The sequence below is a fragment of the Bos indicus x Bos taurus genome, chromosome 21 (assembly GCF_003369695.1).
Source record: "Bos indicus x Bos taurus breed Angus x Brahman F1 hybrid chromosome 21, Bos_hybrid_MaternalHap_v2.0, whole genome shotgun sequence".
Taxonomy (NCBI): Eukaryota; Metazoa; Chordata; class Mammalia; order Artiodactyla; family Bovidae; genus Bos; species Bos indicus x Bos taurus.
Genome location: NC_040096.1, coordinates 40,060,275 through 40,084,671, shown reverse-complemented (window position 1 = coordinate 40,084,671; position 24,397 = coordinate 40,060,275). Strand labels below are relative to the sequence as shown.

The 24,397-nt window shown below is 37.1% G+C and overlaps 1 protein-coding gene across 3 annotated transcripts in view; it reads left to right on the top strand.

The window, feature by feature from the left end:
- Positions 1–24,397, top strand: part of PRKD1 (protein kinase D1) — a 347,191-nt gene that overhangs the window by 312,095 nt on the left and 10,699 nt on the right. For all 3 annotated transcript variants that reach the window (XM_027521799.1, XM_027521798.1, XM_027521801.1), the window contains 3 exons: positions 8,613–8,774; positions 9,324–9,422; positions 10,342–10,609. In XM_027521799.1, coding sequence (XP_027377600.1) covers positions 8,613–8,774; positions 9,324–9,422; positions 10,342–10,609 — 529 coding nt within the window. The remainder of the gene's footprint in view (positions 1–8,612; positions 8,775–9,323; positions 9,423–10,341; positions 10,610–24,397) is intronic.

The following is a 24,397-nucleotide window of genomic DNA, read 5'->3' as shown; positions in this document are numbered from 1 at the left end:
TTTTCTCAAATAGATCTGTATTAGAAAATTATTTATGGATTAAGATTCATTCATTCAAAGTATAATTATTGAGTACTTCCCATGTGCCAGGTAGTAGGGGTACAAATATAAACAAAGCGAATTTTCCTTAACACTATTCCTCTGCTCATACATCTCTTAATTTTCCATTTCCCCAAGAGTTTGCCTCCCTTAGTTTAGAGACTGCTGTGAAAGGACCGAGTACACTTAGGTAAGGTTAGGAAATGGCTTTTGTGAGAGTTCATGGAGAACCATAGATACCGTGCCAAGTCAACTGGATTTTATTATGCTTGGGTGATTGTGAATTATTGAAATATTTTCAAAAAATTATTACAATCAGATCAATATTGAGGGATGATATAGAGAAAAAAGTTTAAAAAACAAGAAAACTTTTTTGGAGGCTCTACTAGTTATAATAATCAAAGCTGGTTTTAACAGTCAGAACGCCCCCATTCTGTATAAATAAGTAATTAAATTTTAGGCTCCAGTTAGAAAACTATGATATTTTATGAGAAGGAAGAGTGTAGATGGGCTGCTCATTGTTCCAGATGTTACAGCTACCTCTAAAGCTTAGCCCTGGGAGGAAGACTGGGCATTGGGTGTGAAAGAAACCAGACAGTAAGTCAGAGTGATACCTTTAAAGGCAATGAATCTTCAAGATCAGGAGTGGAACTGGTAACAGAGAACAACACTGGGGTGGGGGTGGGGTGGTACACCAGCTTAAAAACAGATTAAGCTATAGGGAAGACATTTTATCAGTCAGGAAGGCAAGGAATCCAAATTGTCAGTGTGGTTGTCGTAACAGGTTTAGGGGACACTGTGGTGAGAAGACTGATGAGGCAGCGTTCAGAAATCCAGAGAACATGCTCAAATGGGTTGTGAAAGTAAGATGAGGAGGCTTAAGTAGCATAGCCCCGGATGCATACTGGTTAGAACAGGCAGCACTGGTTCTAAATGGATTTAATCCAAGGAAAATACTAAGATAACAGATAGCATAATGTTTAAAGAGCATAGGTTCTGGGCTTAGACTGCCAGGGTTCTCACATCAGGCTTAAGAGTCTCAGAAGCTTGGATAAGTTACTTAGGTTCTCTGAGTCTCAATTTCCTTATCCATAAAATTTTGTACAGATGTTATAAGAATTGAGTATGATAATTTGTTGAAATTCTTAGTGCCTGGCATATAGTAAAGATTCCATACTTATCTTACTATTAATAGTATTGAAACCACTTGTCTAGCTCCTAGGAATGATTTCAAATAACTTGATATTGAATTTCTTAAATAGAAAACATAGAGACATGTAATTTTGTGTTAACAAAGAGCACGGTTGACTCAAAGCCTGGGGTACAGCTGAAAATATATTAACATATGCCTGGCCCCTAGTAAACACTCAGTAAATATTTGTTGAACAAATTATATTGCCACAGCTGAAGGAAACAGAGTGGTATAGAATTGCAGAGCATGCCAGTAAGATAATAAAGTATACTTTACCTTCATTCCTGTTTGACTACAAAACATGGTAATTTATCTTCACAGAACAAGATTAAATATATATCTTGTAAATACCTGGCTTTGTTCTCTTAGTCTAAAAAGATGATCAAGAGTAGGTGGAAAGAGATAATCATAACAGGAAACCAGAGAATAATATTGCTAAGTATGAGTGGGAAAATGAAAATTTGCAGAAACTGGTGATTTTATTTAAAGCATGAAGGAGTCAACTTTTCTTTCTCAGGAGAAAAATATTCAAAAAGTGAGTACTTTATCTTTTATGTTTAATAAAAAGTTTATACTTCTGTTGTTTCACCTTATATGTTCATATTTCTTCAAATATTTTTTCATTTTTATATTACTATGTGAACAATTTTCATGAAATTGTTTCTTTTGAAGACATGTTTTACAACTCTAAAGTTATCTTCTGCATGCTCCAATTAAGTCTGTAAATTATGTATATATGTGTCTAAAACAAAAGAAAAAACATTTTAAAATCTATTATAATAAAAAGAAAACAAACTTGAAAAATTTTCTGACTAGATATTGTGTTCCATAACAATTTAGTCATAATGAGAACCTAGTGTCAGATGGCCAGGATCCAGTCAGAGCTTTTCAGTTTTTTCATAAGTTTCTTTTAATCTTGGTTTCCTTAATTATGGATTAGAATTCATCTGACTCAATGTGCTTGCTTCACAGGAATGTTTAGTGGGGGTCAAATTAAATAATATATAAAGTGTTTTTAATGTTTTAATATTTATTTTTGTTTATTTATTTGGCTGCACCAGGTCTATTTTATTTATTGCTTATTTGGTTTATTTTTGGCACACAGGATCTTAGGTCTTCATCATGGCATGCAGGATCTTTAGTTGCCACATGCATTCTCTTAGTTGGGCATGTGGGATCTAGTTCCCCTGCATTGAGAGTGCAGAGTCAGCTTCTGGACCACCAGGGAAGTCCCTAAAGTGTTTTTTTAAAATCAATGTTCCCCAACCTATTTTTGGAAGATCATGTCTTCTGAGTTCCTTCATGGAAGAAGGTGAGGATTAAGATGTGCTCTAAAAGAAAGCTTAGAAAATACTGCATACTACATCCAGGTCATCTACATCTTGGAAGTGAATAGTCTTTCGCTTAAAGATTCTGAGATGCCCCATAATTAAAAACCTGTTCAATTTTGATAATATGCCATCTAAGGGCCACAAAATCCTTATCCAATGTAAGATAACACAATCTGACTTTTTTGCACATGACGTTCTGTCCTCTGACCCTCTCCAGTACACCTGGTATGCTCGCTCCAGTTCCCAGTATCCAGTAGTTAAGACTTCAGGTAGATTCTGCGTCTGTACGGGTCATTTAACCTCATAATAGAATGTTATGCTTTCTGGAGTGGTGACCTCTCAAGTATAGTAATTGGGTTACAGTGATACACTTTGTTAAAAGTTATACTTTAAATCTAACATTGGGATGAGATTGGATTCATGTGTTCATGTTTCCAGCCAGGTAGGTTAGCAGGAAATAAAAAAATGTTCCAATGTGTGTCTATTGCCATGCATTTGTAGCAAATAGAAAAAAAAAAAAAAAATCGAGCTATTTGATCCAATTTTTAACCTTTATGTTCAGTAAACACACCTTGATCTACAAATTCCAACTTCCTTGTTTTAACATGCCATTCTTTTAATTCATGCCTTTTCACTAAACACAAGCTGAGTAATGGCATGGAGGAAAGAGGGTCACACTTTATGGGTGGAATGTTTACTAACACTGATTTTTTTTTTTTTTTAAGTAACAACCAGTTACTGATTTTTTTTGTCTTTTAAGCCTTTGTTCTTATTCTCAAATATTGGATCCTTTTGCCTAAATTCAGCTTGAAACTGGCCTTGGTCAGGGGTTTTGGGGGTAGATGCCTGGATGTGTACAGTATTCTTGCTGTGTAAGGGCCTTTCATTTGGTAGAAGTCACTCCCTCAACTCTCCAAAATTATAGTAACAACTTTAGTCATATACAGACAGTGCCAGTGGAACCTCAGTGTATGAGTCCACATGGTGGGTTTAGGAATCTAGGTTTTGCTTTTTAGATTTCCCATTCATACGCCCTACAAGATTCCTGGTGATGAGTAGAAAATAGCACATATTTTTTATGCTAATTGGGCTAGAAACATGAGAGGTGATAAGAGGGTTTTGTAAGTATGTTTTTTGCATACTCCTCTCTCTCTGCATTCAGTCTCTTCTCCTTTTATAAGGAAAGGAGAGAACTCATTCTATTTATCATGTGTCTGCATGGCCTTGAAATCTAAAGCTAGATTAAATCAGTCCCAGAAAAGATTAAGTTCAGAATGATAGAGAGGGTTGTAGATAGGTTTATGGATATATGTGAATACAGGAATTATATATCAGGCCTGACCTGATTTTTTTTTCTTCTATGCAAATATTGAACTGATTCTTTAAAAAATTTTTCTTGGGCCAGTGTTACTTAATAGGATGCACAGAACTTGTAGCTAACTTAAGATGGAAAAAATAATGGTAAATTGTGTATTGTAAGCTAGCCATCTAAAAGCTGACTCCCCTTCTTGATATCTGGGCACAATATATATATTTTGTTAACAGACAGTAGAGATGCTTCAACTTATTTCTTCCACAAAATTTTGAACTATTTAAACCAGGGTCAATCTGAGCCAATTAATGCCACACAAAAATATAATATTACATTGCAAATTCTGATGGATGGTATATGCAAACAGTTTTACCAGGAATGATCAGATCATTTCTGAGTTCACAGAGTCTAATAGGTTAAATTTGGTTGTGACTCCATTGATCTAAATGTCACCCAGTAATTTACAGGAGGGTGGATTGTTACATTTGGTCTTACTGAAGTAATATTGGTGCATTTATTCCTCTGACATTATATGTTAGCTTTATTGGTTCTGAGTTATTATCAGTGTGCATTCCCAAAATGTTACCTCCTAAAAAATAAGTTCTAGAGTATGAAACTGTTTATAAATTGTAGGCTTTAGTCAACCAATCGTGAAATAAGGACACATTTGCATGCAACAACCAAATGATCCCCACCCCGTGTTAAATCAGGAGGGCTCTCATGTGGTGACACATTTGCATGCAACATCCAAATGATCCCCACCCCGTGTTAAATCAGGAGGGCTCTCATGTGGTGTAACACAGCCCTCACCTGTTGACATCAGAGTAGAAGCACGTCTGTCATCACTGAAGTTTAAAAATACAGCATGAGGGAAGATGCTGTTGTTGTTTAGTCACTAAGTCATGCCCAGCTCTTTTGCAACTCCATGGACTGTAGCCCACCAGGCTCCTCCGTCCTTGTGTTTCTTCAGGCAAGAATACTGGAGTGGGTTGCCATTCCTTCTCCAGGGGAGCTTCCTGACCCAGGGATCTAACCCATGTCTCCTAAATTGGCAGGCACATTCTTTACTGTTGAGCCATCAGGGAAGCCCATGAGGGAAGATGTGTGCATACTGCATGCTAAGTTGCTTCAGTCATGTCCGACTGTCTGTGACCCTGTGGACTGTAACCCACCAGGCTCCTCTGTCCATGGGATTCTCCAGGCAAGAATGCTAGAGTGAGTTGCCATGTCCTCCTCCAGGGGATCTTCCTGACCCAGGGATTGAACCTGCATTTCTTCAGTCTGCTGCATTGGCAAGCGAGTTCTTTATCATTAGAGCAACCTAGGAAGATAGGAGAGGACAGAGTAGAAGGCGTTAAGTGTGGGCTTCATACTTAATACAACTTCCTTTAGGTGAAAGACAAAAGGAAATTTTCTTTTCTTCCACTTTAAATTTCTGGTTATCAAACTAAAGAGAAAATTTAGGCAAGATAGCTGAGTTTACCACATGAATTTGGATATTATCTTTCACACGTCTTCTTATAATTATCTCCTCTCTACACTGACTTTTTAGCAACTATCAAGGTATCCCCTTCATAAGGTATTAAGTGATTGTGAATTCTAGGGTTAGTAAGTGAAGCATAAATTTTAAAAGACTGTAATTAGAAGATGTGTAAGATGGTGTGTTCTTTCAGTTCAGGAGTGACTATCAATAGTCACTGCCATGTTGCTGTAGCTCAATTCCCCATTCTTGCCACTGTACACTCTGTGCTGGTGTATTCTGTCTGCTCTGTGTGCTACTTAGAACTTAGATCCTGGATTCTTCACTTAATTTTCTTCCTTTTGGTCTTAGTATGACCTAAATCACTTAGTTGTTTGATAGGAAAGTAGTCAGAAGTTCCCACATTAAGGCTGACTCCTAAATAATCTGTTGAATAGATACATTGAATCTAATTTTTCTCTTTCCTACCTCTCATATATTTGAGTATAATAATCCTGAAGGTAGAAGAAGGGGGAAACATGACATTAATTTATCATAGCTAGATGTTTGGAATGAATTCACAATGTGAGGTTTACAATAAGGCAACACTATTAGAATTAAAGATTGTGAGTAAAGTAAAATAACTCTCAATGCAAATGTAAAATGTGTAATATAAAATAGAATACATGTATAAACTAAAATTTTTAATTAAATATTATTTATAAAGTATTACTGCTTTTATAAAATCTTTTGCTTTTAATGACTAGCTTCCATTAATTATATAAGAACTCTCTAGGCAGTTTGAGTCAGAAAATTTTTGTCTTGATCTCCAAATGGCATTTCCTCCCAGACTTCAAAATAACTCATATTCACCCCATGGATATGTCATCAATCTGTAATGTGTGAATGGACACTATTCTTTCCTATATTTGACCAAATGTTTCATTTCCTGAAAATTAGATTACTTAAATGCAACAAACAGATGGCCACAAAGTCCTGTAATAGCTTACTCTGCCATGAAATTTATTATCCAAATCTATGAGCTAGGCCTGAGAAGTTAACAAAAGTTCTTTCTGAACACGACTGTGCCATAGTTAATGTTATAATCATCAAATCATTTTAAGTTAATTAATTTACTTTAGACTTTAAAAGGAAAATTTTGAAAAGCTATTTCATAGTTTCTATAAAAAGTTAAAATTGTGAACAAGTCATATCAGCTACTTTGGTTAAAGCTCATCTTAGAGTTGACCTTAAGGTATTAAAAAGGCAATATGAATGATACATGATACAAAATAGTAACTTTAATTTTTTTTTTCCCTCTCTTATAGTCTTCAGATATCTTCTCTAGGCTAAATAAATTAACTTCTCATCAGGATAGAGACTTTTGTTAATGAAGACATGATTCTGTATATTCTGCTTACTTTTGTTATTGTTGAATGTAAAAGCAAGTTAGGTCATTTGATTGAGTCCAAAAGCATACAGCTTTTGAGTAGGCATCTGTGATGGCTTTGTCTCAACCATACATAATGAACTCAAGAAGTATCAACTTACTACATATCAGCTATGCAGAAAAAATAAAGTCATTTTGCTATTGGAAAGGTTTTTCAGCTACCATTCAATATATTCTTTAGCAGACCTGTAAAACGTAAAGGTTTTGGTGAAAGATCAAGGACCAAGTGCGATGAATGTAGGAGCTGAAACTTTTCCAAGACATATTTCTTTTACCAGTTTGCATTCAGGTGACCTTTAATTCAATGAATTCATTGAATATATTTTATTTCCTAAAATATATACCTAAGTATATTCAAAGTCCTTTACCAAGAAATAGCCAAATTTTCCTTGATCTTTTACATAAAGAAGCTATTAGAGGACATTTATACAGTCCTTCAGAGTCCACGGGGAAATCATTGACAGAAAACAATCTCATTAATTCATTTTCTACTTTTAGTCTAGAACATTCTGGAAAAATACAAATTAAATAAGCACATATTAAAGTCCCATCTGATGTCTAAGGCAGAGAGCAGAATTGCAGAGTAGTGGATGGGGTTCTCATCCAGCGAGGCAGGTTCTCATCATGGGAGCTACTGCCAACCACAGCGTATGTCCGTGTTGAGTCAATGCCAGGCTCTCTGTGCTGAGGAGTAGCGTGGAGCACAGTGACAGTTCCAGATTCACTCACGTCCCCTCTGCTGCTCACCACCCAGCATCTGTCCGTGAGGTCTGAAGACCGAGCCATTTCAGGTTTCCAATAATTTGTGAACATTTCATTTTGCATTTAATTTTATGGCTAAGATTTTTTCCCTTGGAATAAAGGATTTATTTTCTTCCCTGTGTTCAGCTGTTAACACATTTAAGTCAGTCCATGTTTTTTTCTTTCAGTAATTTTTATTCAAGATGTATGTTTTTTCCCCATTTTTCATTGAAATATTAATGGAATATATAATACTTCTTTTAATTTTTGGATTTTTTTGTTGTGTGCAGGGGAAAAAAAATAAAGGTCAAATGATCAAAGGCTTTTGTTGACGACCCCAGACCAACATTCAGAGTTAAGCATCATTACAAGGGCCCAACTAATGTTAAGAGTAATTTTACTTGACACGTGTGACAATTAACATGTCAAGCCAAATGCAGCCTATCATTATTGGCCACTAGTTTATTGTGGAAATATTTATTGAGTGCTTGAGAACTATGAAGCACTACCACATAGCGTGATGTCCTGAACAAAACAGAGGCTCAATAATATTTGCTGTTTTCATGGGGATCTTTACTCTTGTGTAAGAGCTTTTGTAGCAAATGAGAGCAGCCTCCGAGAGCACGGCAGCAGCTCCAAAAGCACTGATTAATGTGCTTCATCAGTGCAGTCAGATGCACTCCATGAACGTATTTCATCTTGTCTACATTAAATTTCTGCTAAGTGTGTACGGATGGCCTAGTAAACTTATTTAGGACAGTATGCTTAATATTGGAGATGATCCTAAGAAACTACAGATTTTTCAATACGATATTCTAATTAAAACCTAATTAGCAATTCACTGTGCTGGAATTTTGATTTATAGCATAGAAAAAAATACTCACTGTGCACAGAAAGTCAAGATGTATTTTTTGGAGACATTAGAATTTCAAAAATATAAGGCAGCACATGTGGAATTTAGAGGTGTTAAAAATCTAAAGTGTGGGTTTCTCCATAGCTTTAAGCTTGAACAGTTTTGTATAATCAGTGAGCTTGCCAAACAGTATCAAAAACTCATTTTCTTCAAGTGCTTTATTTATCTTTAATAGAACCTTCATCACCCTGGTGTTGTAAATTTGGAGTGTATGTTTGAGACGCCTGAAAGAGTGTTTGTTGTTATGGAAAAACTCCATGGAGACATGCTGGAGATGATCTTGTCAAGTGAAAAGGGCAGGTTGCCAGAGCATATAACGAAGTTTTTAATTACTCAGGTAAGAAATCAATTAGAGTCAGGAAATAAAAAAGGTAATATTTAATATCAGATGTTATCACTATTTAACTAGAGCTTTCTAGGCCTGTTGTTTAGACCCTACCTCCAGAGTCTGAACTACACTAAAAAAAAAAAAGTGGAATGGCTTATTATCTAATTTATATCTGTAGTAGTCAGGGTTTAGGATAGTACCAAATGAATAATGTATATGCAGGCACAGGTATTAAAACTGCTCATGAAATTTTAAAATGCACAGTGGCTGAGTCCTGAATCTTTGAAAATATTCAGGAATGTGTAGCCTGTTAGATATTATTGAATTCTTTTATCTTTACCTGTTTCGGTTGCCATCTGGTTACCATAATATAGTACTTCTTCCAATAAAGTTTCCTTAGAAACATGCTGGCTTATTTCAGGGTCTGAAGCATAAAGAAATGTCACTGTTCATTTTGAGTTTTCTCTTGACCCTCTAAATTTATGTCCTAGTAGAGAACATTTTGAACCGACCTTTTAGATTAAAATAAGCTGATGTTGATGATTTTCTCCTTTATAGATACTTGTGGCTTTGCGACATCTACACTTTAAAAATATTGTTCATTGTGACCTCAAACCAGAAAACGTGTTGCTAGCATCCGCTGATCCTTTCCCTCAGGCAAGTATGAAAGCCTCTCAGCAAAAAGGCTGCCGAGAGCATCACTGGCTCCCTTGCTGCATTCTGTCACCCTTTCTCCTCAAAACTTTGCCTGTCTGTCTTCATCCATTTGTTACCTTCTTGTACTATGGGGACTGCCTCTGTCATTCTGCATCTCAGTTCAGCCTGCCTTTATAATATAATGCACACCAGGCCTCTCATCCTGCTTCTGCTGCCGTGGTGTGGACATCCTGGGGAACCGGCAGCACTAGGTCAGTGCTGGGAGCACTGGCCTGAGAGGGAGACAACTTCAGAGTCCCAGGGATGCTGCCAGCTCTCTAATGTTAGGCAGGGTATTGCAGTTTAGTGTTGTTCCCAGGGATGAAGACAGAAGTTTCTTCTTTTCCTCAACTCAGAGAATGCAAAACAACTGGTCTCTTTCCAGATACTCTCGTGTCTGAAGTGACCTGACCAAGGTGGCTGTTCTGTGTTGCTTCCATGATGCCCTCAGATCCTGGCTACCTTTCCATGCAGAGCTAATTTTGAGGATATTGTGAATGATGGCGTGTGCTTATCCTTCAGCCTTTACATATAATAAGTCCTTGAGTTAAATCCATCACTTTGCATGATGTTTTCCTGCCTTGTAAAACAGAATAACCTACTTTTATGTATACATATTTTCACATTTGTCTCTCAGTTCTAGGAGGAGAAAGGGAAAATGTTTAGATGATATTTTTATGAATAAAAATATACTTTTGTGTCTTTTCATAAATTGCTATCCTCAAAGTACATAAAATGGAAAATAGCTGTTAGTTCTACCATGAGAAATCCATACAATATATATAAAGTATTATAGTTGTTTTTTAGCTGTTGTGGACCAAGACAGACTGATATACAAATTAGTGACCTGACTGTATCTTCAAACCATTATTATCAACAGGTGAAACTTTGTGATTTTGGTTTTGCCCGGATCATTGGAGAGAAGTCTTTCCGGAGGTCAGTGGTGGGTACCCCAGCTTACCTGGCTCCTGAAGTTCTAAGGAACAAGGGCTATAATCGCTCTCTAGACATGTGGTCTGTTGGGGTCATCATCTATGTAAGCTTAAGTGGCACGTTCCCATTTAATGAAGATGAGGACATTCACGACCAAATCCAGAATGCAGCTTTCATGTATCCACCGAATCCTTGGAAGGAAATCTCTCACGAAGGTAATATCTCCTATTCAGAAGTGATAATGATTTCCTCATTAAGTGTTACATTATTGATTCAGTCATGAAATTTAAATTGATAAATGCTCATGGCAAATTGCCCACCAGAGTAGGGGCACAAATTGATTGAGGTGGGTTGAGAAGTAAAGGAAATGGAGACAAAAATATCTACTGGTGAAACTTACATATAGAGAAATTAAGAAGTAAAAATTAAGAGGTAAATGAAATAAAGAGAAACTGTTCATCATTGGTTATTTCCTAAGAACTTATGAATATTTATACATAGATACAATGGCAATACTTGATCTTTACTAACAGTAATCTTTGATTTACTATATGCCTATTTATGTTTTAAGCACTTTTAACTTACAGTGGACACAAGAACCTTATGATACTGATATTTTAGTTATCACATTACATATATTAGTATACTGAGTTCTTTGTATACCGTTTTCCTGTATGTGGCTTTAGAGCATGTATATAATATTTTATTTAGTCATTTCCCTAGTGTTATACTTTAGATTATTTCTGTTTATTCAGTGTTAGATAATTTCATGTATAATTTCTTATATATATCCTGATGATTTTTTAGGGTAGATTACCTTGGCAGTGTTTCATTATTTAAAATTAAGTTCTCCTTAATAAATATTTACTTCTTAAAGGGAGAGTAATAGTTTAAAAAGAAGTGGTGGGCCCAGTCAGGCTAGAGAAAATGGCTCACTGCATGCTTCACAAAGGAGTTCTTCATTAACATGCTTTAGAGTTTATTTAATTCTCACCCCAAAAAATCCTTCTTAAGATAGATTTTACTATTATATCTAGATTTCAGGCAAGGACATTGAGGCAAAAGGAGTGAACCCCCACCAAAATCACAAAGCTGGTAAATGGCAGAGCCAGGATTTATGCTCAGATGGTCTGAACATCCATTCTTTAACCCTTAGTCATGCTTCCTTTTTAGTTTTCAGGCAACATCTAGTTCTACGTTTGTTGAGACTTTTTAACCACTTGAAAAGGCAAATACATTCATAGATAAATATCTGCTTGATACCTGTTATTACACATGGTGGTATAGAAATTGGAAAAAAGCATGTATAAACTGCCTGGATAATTAGTTCTTAGACTACTGTTCATTGTAAATGGCACAGTCCATCCATTATCAAAGCTTTGAGTTACTATTGGCTGCAACTTTCTTTAAATTTTATTGAAAGATAGTTGATTTACAATGTTGTGTTAATTTCTTCTATGTAGTAAAGTGACTCACTTTCATTATATATTTTTTCATATTATTTTCCATTATAATTGTCACAGGATATTGAATATAGCTCTCTGAGCTACATAGTAGGACCCTGTTTATCCATCGTATATATAATAGTTTGCCTCTCCTAATGCCAAACTCCCATTCCTTCCTTCCCCTACTTTCCTTCCACCTTGGCAACCACAGTTCTGTTCTCTGTATCTGTGAGTCTGTTATTGTTTCACAGATATGTTGATTTCTATCATGTTTTAGATTCCACATATAAGTGATCATCATACGGTATTTGTCTTTCTCTGACTTACTTCACTTAGTGTGATAATTTCTGTGTCTGTCCATGTTTCTATAAGAGGCATTATTGCATTCTTTTTGATGGCTGAGTAATATTCCATTGTATGTATACTTATCTTCTTTATCTATTTATCTGTTGATGCACATTTAGGTTGCTTCCACGTCTTGGCTATTGTAAATAGTGCTGCTCTTAACATAGGCGTGCATATATCTTCTTGAATAATAGTTTTGTCTGGGTATATACACAGGAGTAGGTTGCTGGATCATATGGCAACTCTGTTTTTAGTTTTTTGAGGAACCTCCATAATGCTCTCCACAGTGGCCACACCAGTTTACATTCCCACCACAGTGTAGGAAGGTTCCCCTTTCTCCATATCGTCTCCAGCATTTATTATTTATAGACTTTTTGATGATGACCATTCCGACTGCTACCTCACTGTAGTTTTGACTTTGACTAACATTGTCTAATTAGCTGAAATTATAGCTAGGTGGATATATCTTAATGGAATCTTTGACCTTCAAGAGAACTACCACATAGCTGAAAGACTAATGAAATATATTTAGGATAAGTCAACAGAGGCAAAAAGGGAAATGTAATTCTTTTTCCTATCCAGGAGGCAGAAAAGAGGGAATTGTCAAATAACCTTGTGACCTGAACTTGCCGGGGAACATTACCTTTAAATGCAGTTAACATTATGTTTGATACCTGTAATCTAGAAATCCAGTAAAAAGAACTCGATGTTGTTAACCACAGCACAAATGTGAAATATCTCTACAGCCAGTCGGACATTTTCCTGTTCTGCAGGAATATTTGGAAAATTAGGAAAATAGCCTTCACATTAAAATGTTTTTTTCCTTGGAGTAGTAGAGTACTTTGCTTGAAGAAGTGGAACAAATCATGCCTGGTCTCTGGTATCATGTAAATATGCTGGCCTTCTATGTGGATGTAATCTTCTTAGTGATAGGCTGTAAATGTTTAATTATCACTTGTATTAGAAAGCAAAAGAATGGATATCAACAGCTCAAGGAACTTTTGCTGGGAAACTACAATATACATGTGTAAGTAATGTGAAAGTAAAAGACAAAACATAAAATATCTTTGAAACAACATGAAAGTTTGTAGGGGAGATGAGTTATATGAACTTGGGAAAATGATCATATATTTTCTTGAATTGTTAGCTTGGTATAAAATCAGGGTCTCCAAGTTCAGAGGAGAAGGACTCACTATGGACTTGACTAGTCAGAATTGAATTTTCAGAGGAGATGGAACTTAGGCCAGTCAGTAAAGAATGAAGAGATACAGCATTGCACAAAAGAGAATTACATGGGCTAATTCAAGAAGCATTTATATTTGACCAGAAAGAATACATTTTACTTGGCTATAGAAATGTCTAAGCACTAAAAATTTCCTGCCACTCAAAATGATATGGTAACCAGCTCATGTAGAATCTTGTTCTTGTAAATGACTCAAGTATCAGTTTGCACATTTATTGTCCTTTCTTCTCAGCATCTTTTTCCAGCTCATTTCCGCATTTGAGGCACAGGAGTTGTACTGTTTGCTAACAGAAGCCCTGACAGCAAATGAGTTATCTACCTGCTGGTATACAACCAGAAGTAATATTGAATATAAAGAAAAGCTGGCCAAATTATGTCATAATATTAACTGAGGTGTTACAACAGTAATTATTGGCTTAGATTCTATTCCATTATCTTGTTGGGAACAAATACTTTCCAGATTAGGTATAATCACAGGGCCAGTACCAAATAATATTAAGCACGTAGGATCTGATGAGTACACAAGCAAACTAGGATCTGGCAAAGAGTGGTCACAGCTGATATTACAATATACTGCAAACCACACCAGAACCAGCAAAAATTCAAAATCAAGGAAGTGAAAATCTAGGCACCTCAGTGACTCTAATAAGTCAGAGGTAAGGATCAGCAGTGAAGTAGTTTGAGATGTTGTACTTCCTGCCATTCTAATTAGCTATCACTTACCTCTTTGGGCTTCAGTTTCTCATCTGTAAAACAGAGTAATGATTCCTGCCCATGTAATGAAGTTGTAATAGAGACTGAAAGAGATAAAGGATGTGAAAGGCATTTATAGAATGCAGGTGTGGGGTGAGCCAAGGACTTGGATCTAGGAAAAGGATAGCAGAACAGTAAGCTACGCAGTTGCTCTGGCGGGTAACCAAGAATTGATTGTATAATTTTAGAAATTATATGCAAACTTCTGTGTGCATTTCCCAAGTGTTCTTCAGTCATACTGTTAGTTGTACTTTTTATTTCTTGGCATGAAAAAGCAAAAGATAGAAGAAAGTTGTAAGGTCTTTGCAGCATACATAGACGGGTCAGAATGAGAAAATTCCTTTATCATGCTTTTTTCTCTGTTAATATAGACATGGATTCAATACAGTACTATATATTGGTGTGTTTGAGCTCTTACTGTGCTATTTGATCCTCACAGCAGTCCTCTAATAAGCATTTTAGTCTCTGTATTAGTGAGAAACTGAAAAGGTTAAATGACTTGCCTAAGGTCACAGAGTGGCGTGGACTTGAAGTCATTGATTGTCGTTTTTTTTCTTTCTTAGACAATTGATTTCTGTTTATTTACTGTTTTATTTTGGCTGCACTGGGTCTCTGTGACACTGGCGGGCTTAGTCACCTGTGGCATGTGATGTTTTAGTTCCCTGACCAGGGATTGAACTGCATTCCCTGTATTGGAAGGCAGATTCTTAACCACTGTACTGCCAGGGAAGTCCCTGTTTCCATTCTTGATAGCTCACAGTTTTGCACACCAAAGGGTGCTTGTTTCTAATGTCTTGATATTTAAGAACCTATAGGCGTTCCCTTGTGGCTCAGACAGTAAAGAATTGAGAGAGTCATTTCCTAGGCAGGTTGATAAGGAGTCTAGGGGTCCCCAAGGAGAGAGGGGTCTGGAATTCTCAAGGAGGAAGAAAGGACAAACTTTTTTTTCCTTCTCTACATTTCCTTAGGATTATATAACAATAATGTATCCTGCCTGAGGACAGTCTCTGGATTAAGGACAGTCTCTGGATTAAACCTTGTGGCTAATTCTGTTATCTTAAAATGTAAATTATGGGAATAGACCTAGTCTTTACGTGGGAGAACTGGGTTCGATCCCTGGGTTGGGAAGATCTCCTGGAGAAGAAAATGGCACCCCACTCCAGTATTCTTGCCTGGAAAATCCCATGGACGGAGGAACCTGGTAGGCTACAATCCATGGGATCGCAAAGAGCCGACACGACTAAGCGACATTTACTTTTACTTTACAAGGATTATATAACAATAATGTATCCTGCCTGAGGACAGTCTCTGGATTAAACCCTCTGGCTAATTCTGTTATCCTAAAATGTAAATTATGGGAGTAGGTCTGGTGAGGTCTTTTCAACCTCCAGACATTCTTTGGATTCATTGGAGAGTATATAATTTCATTGATAACACTAGCAAGTGGGTACTCTTTCTGTACCCTTCTGATGCCTATGTCAGAAGCTTTCTCTGTCTCCTTTATTAATAAAAGTTTATTACGCTAAAGCTCTGAGCGATCAAGCCTCGTCTCTGGCCCCGGATTGAATTCTTCTCCTCCGGGGGCCAAGAATCCCGGTGTCTTCGTGTGATTCAACAACAACCTTTCAGAATCTGCCTGCAGTGCGAGAGACCTAGGTTCGACCCCTGGGTCAGGAAGATCCCCTGGAGAAGGGAATGGCAACTCACTCCAGCATTCTGTCTGGAGAATTCCTTGGACAGAAGAGCTTAGCAGGATACAGTACATGGAGTTGTAAAGAGCCAGATGCAACTGAGCGACTAACACTTTCAATTTCAAGGAATATTTTAAACTTATTAATTATTTATGCTATTATAATAAGTTGAGTACCAGCATTATAGAGATATTCTTACCAATAATATATCAGTGAATTAATCAGGATTTGTGTGCAAATAGTATAAACTTATCTCTCACTAACTTAGATAATTTATTGACTCACACAGTGGGGTAGGTCCAGAAGGTGAGCCCCATTCATCTGGAACCTGTGGTTCAAGTGACACATTTCTCTATCTCTCACTCTGCTTTACCTTACGGTGTCTTCCTTCTCAGGTAGACTTTTCATGTGGTGCAAAGTGATCTCCCAGCAGCTCCAGGCTAACATGCTACCCATTGTATATGACTCAGAATGGAAGCATAATTATCTCAGTAGCTGTAGATTCTCTGAAAGGGGCACTGATTGGCTGTGCTTAATCCCGTAATACCCTGGGAACAATCACATTGTCACTGCAGGAGCCAGGCTCTGATTGGCCGTGTGGATGATGGAGAGCCCCTCCAGGTTGGAGAGAGGTAGTTCCTGCAGTGAAAAGATACTAGGCTGAAAACAAACACAAAAGCATTAACAGGCGTCCACTATAAAAATAGATTTTTTTGTGCAAATTAAAGTGTGCTTTGAAAACTAAGAAAAAAATTTTTTGAGGAAAACCTAACACAGCAAATATTACAGGTAAATTGGTGATAGTAAAATTAATTAAATTTTGAAAGAAAAAGATCACTGATCTTCTGTAACATTTGCCTTGTAGCCAAGCACTGCTTAACACACTTTACATATATGAACTTAGTTGTCCCAAACCTTTGAGTAGATACTATAATTGTTTTCATTTTAAAGATGAGGCAGTGTGGACATAGAGGGTTAAGTGGCTTCCCTTAGTGGGCTAGGTTGCAAATCCTATCAGCCTGCTCCAAGCTAGATGCTCTTGCCCACTGCATTTATAGCTACTTGATTATCCTTCTAATAGATTTAGCCATGCTGTCACATTAAAATCTTAATATGCTTTCCCTAGCTTAGAGCTAATACAGCAACATAATTTTTACTAATGTCTAAAAAGACAGGGAAAAGCGATCCTGTAGTGACAAAGACCTGAATTGAGAACTCTCCCACTCAGCATCTTGGTGACCTCATCCAAGTTACTTACTCTCTCAAGTCTCAGTTTTCTTGTTTGAAATATGGTGATACAAGTTCCTAATTCACTAGGTTAATTATTAAATGAAATTGCACTGGCAAGTAGTTAGCAGAGTGATTGACATAACTATATTACCTTAAATGTATCGAACACTGTCTATTTCAATCGCTTTACATGATCAATCGATCTGTGTATATGCACATATATATGTTTATTTGTTTATGCACATACATATATAATTACACATGTAACTAAACACATATATTTAATTATAGTTACATATATAACCAAATACTTATATAAATTATATATAGCTAAACAAATGTAGTCAACTACTTGTGGCTCATATGGTAAAGAATCTGTCTGCAAGGTGAGAGACCTGGGTTCCATCTCTGGGTCAGGAAGATCCCCTGGAAAAGGAAAGGGCAACCCACTCTAGTATTCTTGGCTGGAGAATTTCATGACAGAGGAGCCTGGTGGGTTACAGTCCACAGGGATGCAAAGAGTCAGGCACAACTGAGTGACTTAACACTTTCACTTCCATATAAATATAACTAAATAAGAATGTATATATATGGAATTTAGAAAGATGGTAATGATGACCCTATATGTGAGACAGCAAAAGAGACACAGATGTAAAGAACAGACTTCTGGACTCTTGGGAGAAGGCGAGGGTGGGATGATTTGAGAGAATAGCATTGAAACATGTATACTACTGTATGTGAAATAGATCGCCAGTCCAGGTTCAATGCCTGAGACAGGGTGCTCAGGGCCAGTGCACTGGGATGACCCTGAGGGATGGGATGGGGAGAAAGGTGGGAGGGGGGTTCAGGATGGGGGACACATGAGCACCCATGGCTGATTCATGTGAATGTATGGCAAAAACGACTACAATATTGTAAAGTAATTAGCCTCCAATTGAAATAAATAAATTTATAAACAAAAGAATGCATATATACAATAAAACACTCCAGAATGAATCATATGATTACAGATTATTGCACAAGAGGAGACTTCAGGTAATCATGGAAAGAGAGGAGTTCAAGAACATTTCTGTTCCTTTTAGGGCGGTGTTGTGAGTTGCACTTTAATCATTGTGAGCATTTGACCTTTACTGTACTATGTGCTCTTCTGTCGCTCAGTTGTGTCCAACTCTTTGCAGCCCCATGGATGGTAGCGCGCCAGGCTCCTCTGTCCATGGGATTTTCCAGGCAAGAATACTGGACTGGGTTGCCATTTCCTACTCAGGGAATTTTCCCAACCCAGGTACGGAACCCGTGTTTCTTGCACCTCCTGTATAGGCATGCAGATTCTTTATCACTGCACCAGTTGGGAAGCTTATCCAATACCACTTGTCAGTAAGTAGACATAGCCTCATTCTCACCCCCAGCTTTAATCTTGTACTAGGTTAAGCTTAGTCCTCAGCACATAGAGGCTATGACCTTTCTCAGTTCCTTGAAAGGACTCTGCACCTATTTTAAAGTAGTTGCTTGATTAGCAAATTTACTTTGTCTTATGGAAAGGACAGCCCATTATCACTTACACATTTTTTAAATTGTTTTTGTTGTCCAGTCGTTGTCATGTCCAACTCTTTGCGACCCCATGGACTGCAACACACCAGGCCTCCCTGTCCCTTACGGTCTCCTGGAGTTCGCCCTAGTTCATGTCCATTGAATTGATGATGCTAGCCATCCTTTGCCTCCCTCTTCTCCTTTTGCCTTCAGTCATTCCCAGCATCAGGGTCGTTGTCAATGAGCTGGCTATTCACATCAGGTGACCAAAATATTGGAGCTTGAGCTTCAGCATCAGTAATCAGATGAATTTAAAAAGGATTGCACCTTACTATGGGGTCGTGCAGAGTCGGACACAACTGAAGCGACTTAGCAGCAGCAGCAGCACCTTACTTGATCATGTACCCATATGCCATTTCTTTCATTGCATTTTTAGCATTGCCACAGGAGCAAGAGTTAGGCCAGGCTATCCTCCCTGTTTGTCATATCTGGTGCATAATAAGAGTGACTTGGGTGGATACTGCCAAAAAGAAACCCAGAAAATTGCAAGCAACACTTGCAATAAGAAATAGGGACCAAGGATATAGAGCTTAGAATCAGGAAATGGAAAAACTAGCTAATGGTCAGAAAAATAGGAATATTCACAAGTAGGCAAGGTAGGGGTTTACTAAAAATTTTGCCAAAGAACCTCCTTGATTATGGCTCATTTTAAACTACCTGTAATCATCTAGTTCTGAGCCTATAGCAGACATATTTTAAGTTTGGCATGTCAAGAGGAGCTAGTTAATAATGAAGATTCCCAGACTGCACCCCCATAAACTGCCATCTTGCTCTGAGAATGAAAGAAGCCCATGAAACACACTTTCTAAAACACTGCTCAGATCTCCTAAAAGACATGACGGCTGACAGCGCTCTAAAAAATGTTTAGTAGGTTTCTAATGTTCAAATTTAGATAAATTAAAAGTTTCTCTCATTTGTAACATTTTTTGTATTCACGTCATTTTCTTTATCAGATATTTAATATCAGGATATATAATTTGTTCCAAATGTTGAATGTATTTCAACATAAACTTCCATGATAATAGTAAGAAAAATTAGTAAGGAAAAGCTTCTTGATAAGCTTCCACTGTCAAGACTAAAGGAGAAAAAACACCCCAAGAAATGCAAAAAGTTGTACAATAGTTATGTGTAATAAAGAAGAAACTAACTTGTGTCAAGATTTTGAGCAATGAAAGAAATATAAGGAAAGAGAATCCTTTTAATACTTGAAAATTTTCTTTTGAGTGGACATAGGTGTAGAAATTTGATGCTACAGAATGTAGGTTTATAGGTTATAGGCTATAGGGGACATGAGATGTAATCATATAATTCATAATTGTTATATATAAATTGTTCCACATATTGTTTATTAGTTTTAAATTTTAGAAAACCTTTAGACCATGCATGTCTAACTTCATGATACTTCTGTGATGTGAATGTGTGTGCTCAGTCACTTGTGTCTGAGTGTCTGACTCCTTGCTATCCCATGGACTATACAGTCCATGGAATTCTCCAGGCCAGAATACTGGAGTGGGTAGCCTTTCCCTTCTCCAGGGGATATTCCCAACTCAGGGATCAAACCTAGGTCTCTCACATTGCGGTCAGATTCTTTACCAGCTGAGCCACAAGGAAAGCCCAAGAATACTAGGGTAGCCTATCCCTTCACCAGCGGATCTTCCCAACCCAGGAATCAAACTGGGGTCTGCTGCATTGCAGGAGGATTCTTTACCACCTGGGCTATCAGGCAAGTATGAAGGTCAAATGAATTCTCCTTTCTGCATTCCTTCAGCTGGTCAAGATCCTAACACATGCAATTTAAGTTATTCTGTTTTATAAATGACTTTATTATACAGCTTTGTTTACCCTTGAGTATATTCTCAGAATAAGAAGCGAGGTGACACTGGTAACCATGTGAAGTGGATTATATAGCTAATGAGGTGAGATATAATTTGCCTCAGTGCAAGTCATCTTACCAGGAGAATGATGACAAACCTGCAATGATAGGAAAGCCTCTGTTAGAGTAAAAATGCATTTCCATCATGAGATTGATGTGTTCAATTAGAGACACACGGTAAATTTGAGGAAGGTTAGTAATAGACCATGACGATCACCAGATAAATTACTATTCTTTCCTTCTGAGTTTTGATATTCCTTTATATGCCATTAGGGAGGCAAGCAGGCAGTAATCAACACAGAGGCAACCTCGGAAATTGTCTCACAACGAGCTCACGACCCCTGCAGACAGGGATCATTTTCTGTGCTCGCAGGTGAAGCCTGAAGAAGCACCTATTCTCAACTCACCTGCTGTGTTGTCACTGCTCAGCTTCAGAGTCACATGGTTAGTTGGTGTAATCAAGAATTAAGATCAGACATAAAGCCTTGACATATGTGATAAGGAAGAAAAGAAAGGAAATGTCCTTGCATTAATCCTATAACTTGTCTTTAATTCAAAATTATCAACCTGTGATGGTGCGCCCGTGACACAGGTTTTTTCCACTGTGTGATCTGACAGTCTCAATGGTAATATTTCTTCTGCATCTTTCCCCTGATAAGCACAGCTATAGTTTATTCTTCCATTTGGTCTCAGTCCTCTGCTGACATTTATGTTCAGTCCAAAATATATGGCATCCCAAGGCATAGAATGGCTATAATAATATACCACTAAATTTATCCAAGCATCTAAATTTTATTTTAAAAGCATTTTTTTTTTTTGCCATTCAGTGTGGTAAATTCAAATAAAATTGTTCACAAGTGTGTTTTTCCCCCAGAAATTGGAGATGAAAAATACAGCCAGTACAAACACAAAGCAAAGCTAAATAAAAGCCTAGCGCCATTACCACATGGTATGTTTTCAAAATCCAACAGCGTTCCAGAACGCTAAGCACTTAAGTTGGAAGTAGCACTTTGCCATGAAAAGGAACCAGCTGTAGGTCCCTCTTTCACTACATATTGTTCAAAACAAAAAATAACCCCATTGAAAATAAGCCTCGGGTAGATGAGACCGAGAAATCCAATGGTATGAGAAACAAAAGAAAGACAATTGTCATTTAAAAATTAAACTGTGTTTGTAACAGTTTATGAGGCTTGCAGATCCAGCAAGCCTGCTGAATATTAATGAATAGATTGATTTGTCAACATATTAGCACCACTGTCAGACGTAACAGCATGGAGGAGATGCGAGGGGACAAGGCAGCAAACTACTTAAAACTGCTTGACTGGGTACAACGAGCTTCTATCATGATTGATCAACTAAAGTAAAGGATGTGGGTCAGGACTTCCACTGGGTGTTAACACTTTAAACAACCTCTATTAGATATTCTGGAATTACTTGTGTTTAATTTTCTTTAAAAACAGTCTGCTTTTTGTTCACTAATAAGAAACTTAAAAATTTTGAGCCAAAGGTATACAATGGCTTAAATAATATCTGCTTAGTAGACTGCATTTTTAAATATATGTATGTTTATATAATATAATTTTACATAGTGTATATATATATATATATATATATATTATTTATAAACATATTTCAAATTCCAAATTAATATCTTAAAAGGTGTCCTACCAGGAAAGGAACCATTTGATAACAAATAAAATATAATTAATGAGGTTTTTCTCTAACAAATGATAATTTGTAGAGAGAAACTGACCTGAAGAAGTTTTAGCAAGAACATTGGCTTTATAAATGCTCAAAATTGACTGTTTATTATGATCCAAATTGAAATGTTTTCTATGTATCCCAATCATAAAAATAAAATGTCAGTTCTGAATGTATAATACATCCTGGTTGAATTGAAATGTGACATCTAAATATATGTGGAGGTATCAGGATATAGGAACAAGAAATGTTAAATCTTCTGTAAGTTTGCTTTCTTTCACCATAACAATAATATTTCAAAATATAGAATGTTAAAAATCTTACCTTAACCCTATACTCCACAGTACCAATACACTGAGCAGTTATCCAGAATACTCCTAAGTTGCTACAGTAATAGAAAATACACAGTTGTATGAGGAGCCCTACTTTTTTTTCAGTTTGAACCTAGCACAGTGAACAAAATGTCTCTGGGTTTTTATCCACTGGTAGAAACAAGCCCAGTCCTTTCTCTAAATAAAAGCTCTTCTCAGAGGTTTGAAAACAGCCATCGTGTCAGTCCAATCTTCTCTTCTCCTGGGCAGTTTTTCTTTGAACCACCTGTTTTACATCGGTCCAAACACTCCCCTCTTTGTGTTCTTTTTAAATCAAAACTCAAAACTGATCTGACTCAAGGTTTAATGAGCCTGAAGTAACATGAATTCACCATTCCTTTATTATAAAGAACTCATTTCTTTTAGCAGGGCTTAAAATAACACTTGATTTATGGATTAAATGTAGAATCATATTGAGTTTACTGTGCCTTTAGAATTCTGGATTTTTTCTTGTAAATATTGATAAGCCACATTCTTCAATTCTGTACATAGCCTGGGTTGTTTTTAAATTTCTTTTGTGGGGTGCATGTGTGCTCAGTTATGTCTGACTCTTTGTGACCCCATGGACTGTAGCCCACCAGGCTCCTCTGTCCATGGGATTCTTCAGGTAAGAATACTGGGGTAGGTTGCCATTGCCTTCTCCAAAGAGTCTTGCTGACACAGAGATTAAACCTATGTCTCTGGCATCTCCTGCATTAGCAGGTTGATTCTTTACCACTAGCGCCACCTGGGAAGCCCTCTTTTGTGGGGGCAGGAAGCTAAATAGAGGACTCTGTTTCATTTGTCTCTGTTAAACTTTGTCTTGACAATACATCTGTATATGTATATAGTTATTTTAGAACTTATTTGTGTAATCCAACTTATTTACTCTTCCTGTCGGCATCCTCTGAGTAGAAGCTATCCTAAAACCTTTCCGTTACCTTCAGTATGTCTTCATTCCAGAATTCTGAACAAGATGGGATTGAGGACAGATACTTTTGTCTATGTATATAGCCATCTATTCCAGGGCACTTTGGGCAATATTAAACTGTTAACTGGCTACTTTTAGTGTTATTCAAAACACTAGTGTTTTCGTTATTCAAAATGCAGTGTGAGGATCCACCTGGGACTCTTAGGTTCCAACCCAGACTTATCTAATCAGAATTTCAGTATAAGATCCCTGGATTGTTCATATGCATGTAAAAGTCCAGGAAGCACTGCTTCAGCACCGTCTTTCTCAGCCAGAAAGAAAAGTGAAAAGTGTTAGTCGCTAAGTTGTGTCTGACTCTTCCGCAACCCCATAACTGTAGCCCGCCAGACTGCTTTGTCCATGGAATTCTCCAGGCAAGAATGCTGGAGTGGGCAGGCATCTCCTTCTTCATGGGATCTTCCTGACACAGGGATCGAGCCCAGGTCTTCTGTATTGCAGACAGATTCTTTACATCTGAACCACGTATTAGAAACCTTAGCTGCCTGGTGAGAAACCTGTATGCAGATCAAGAAGCAACAGTTAGATTGAGACATGGAACAACAAACTGGTTCAAACTGGAAAGGAGTATGTCAAGGCTATATATTGTCATTCTGTTTATTTAACTCATATGCAGAGTACATCATGCAAAATGCTGGGCTGGATGAAGCTAAAACTGGAGTCAAAATTGCGGGGAGAAATATCAGTAACCTCAGAAATGCAGATGATACTACCCTTATGGCAGAAAGCAAAGAGGAACTAAAGAGCCTCTTGATGAGGGTGAAAGAAAAGAGTGAAAAAGCTGGCTTAAGACCCCA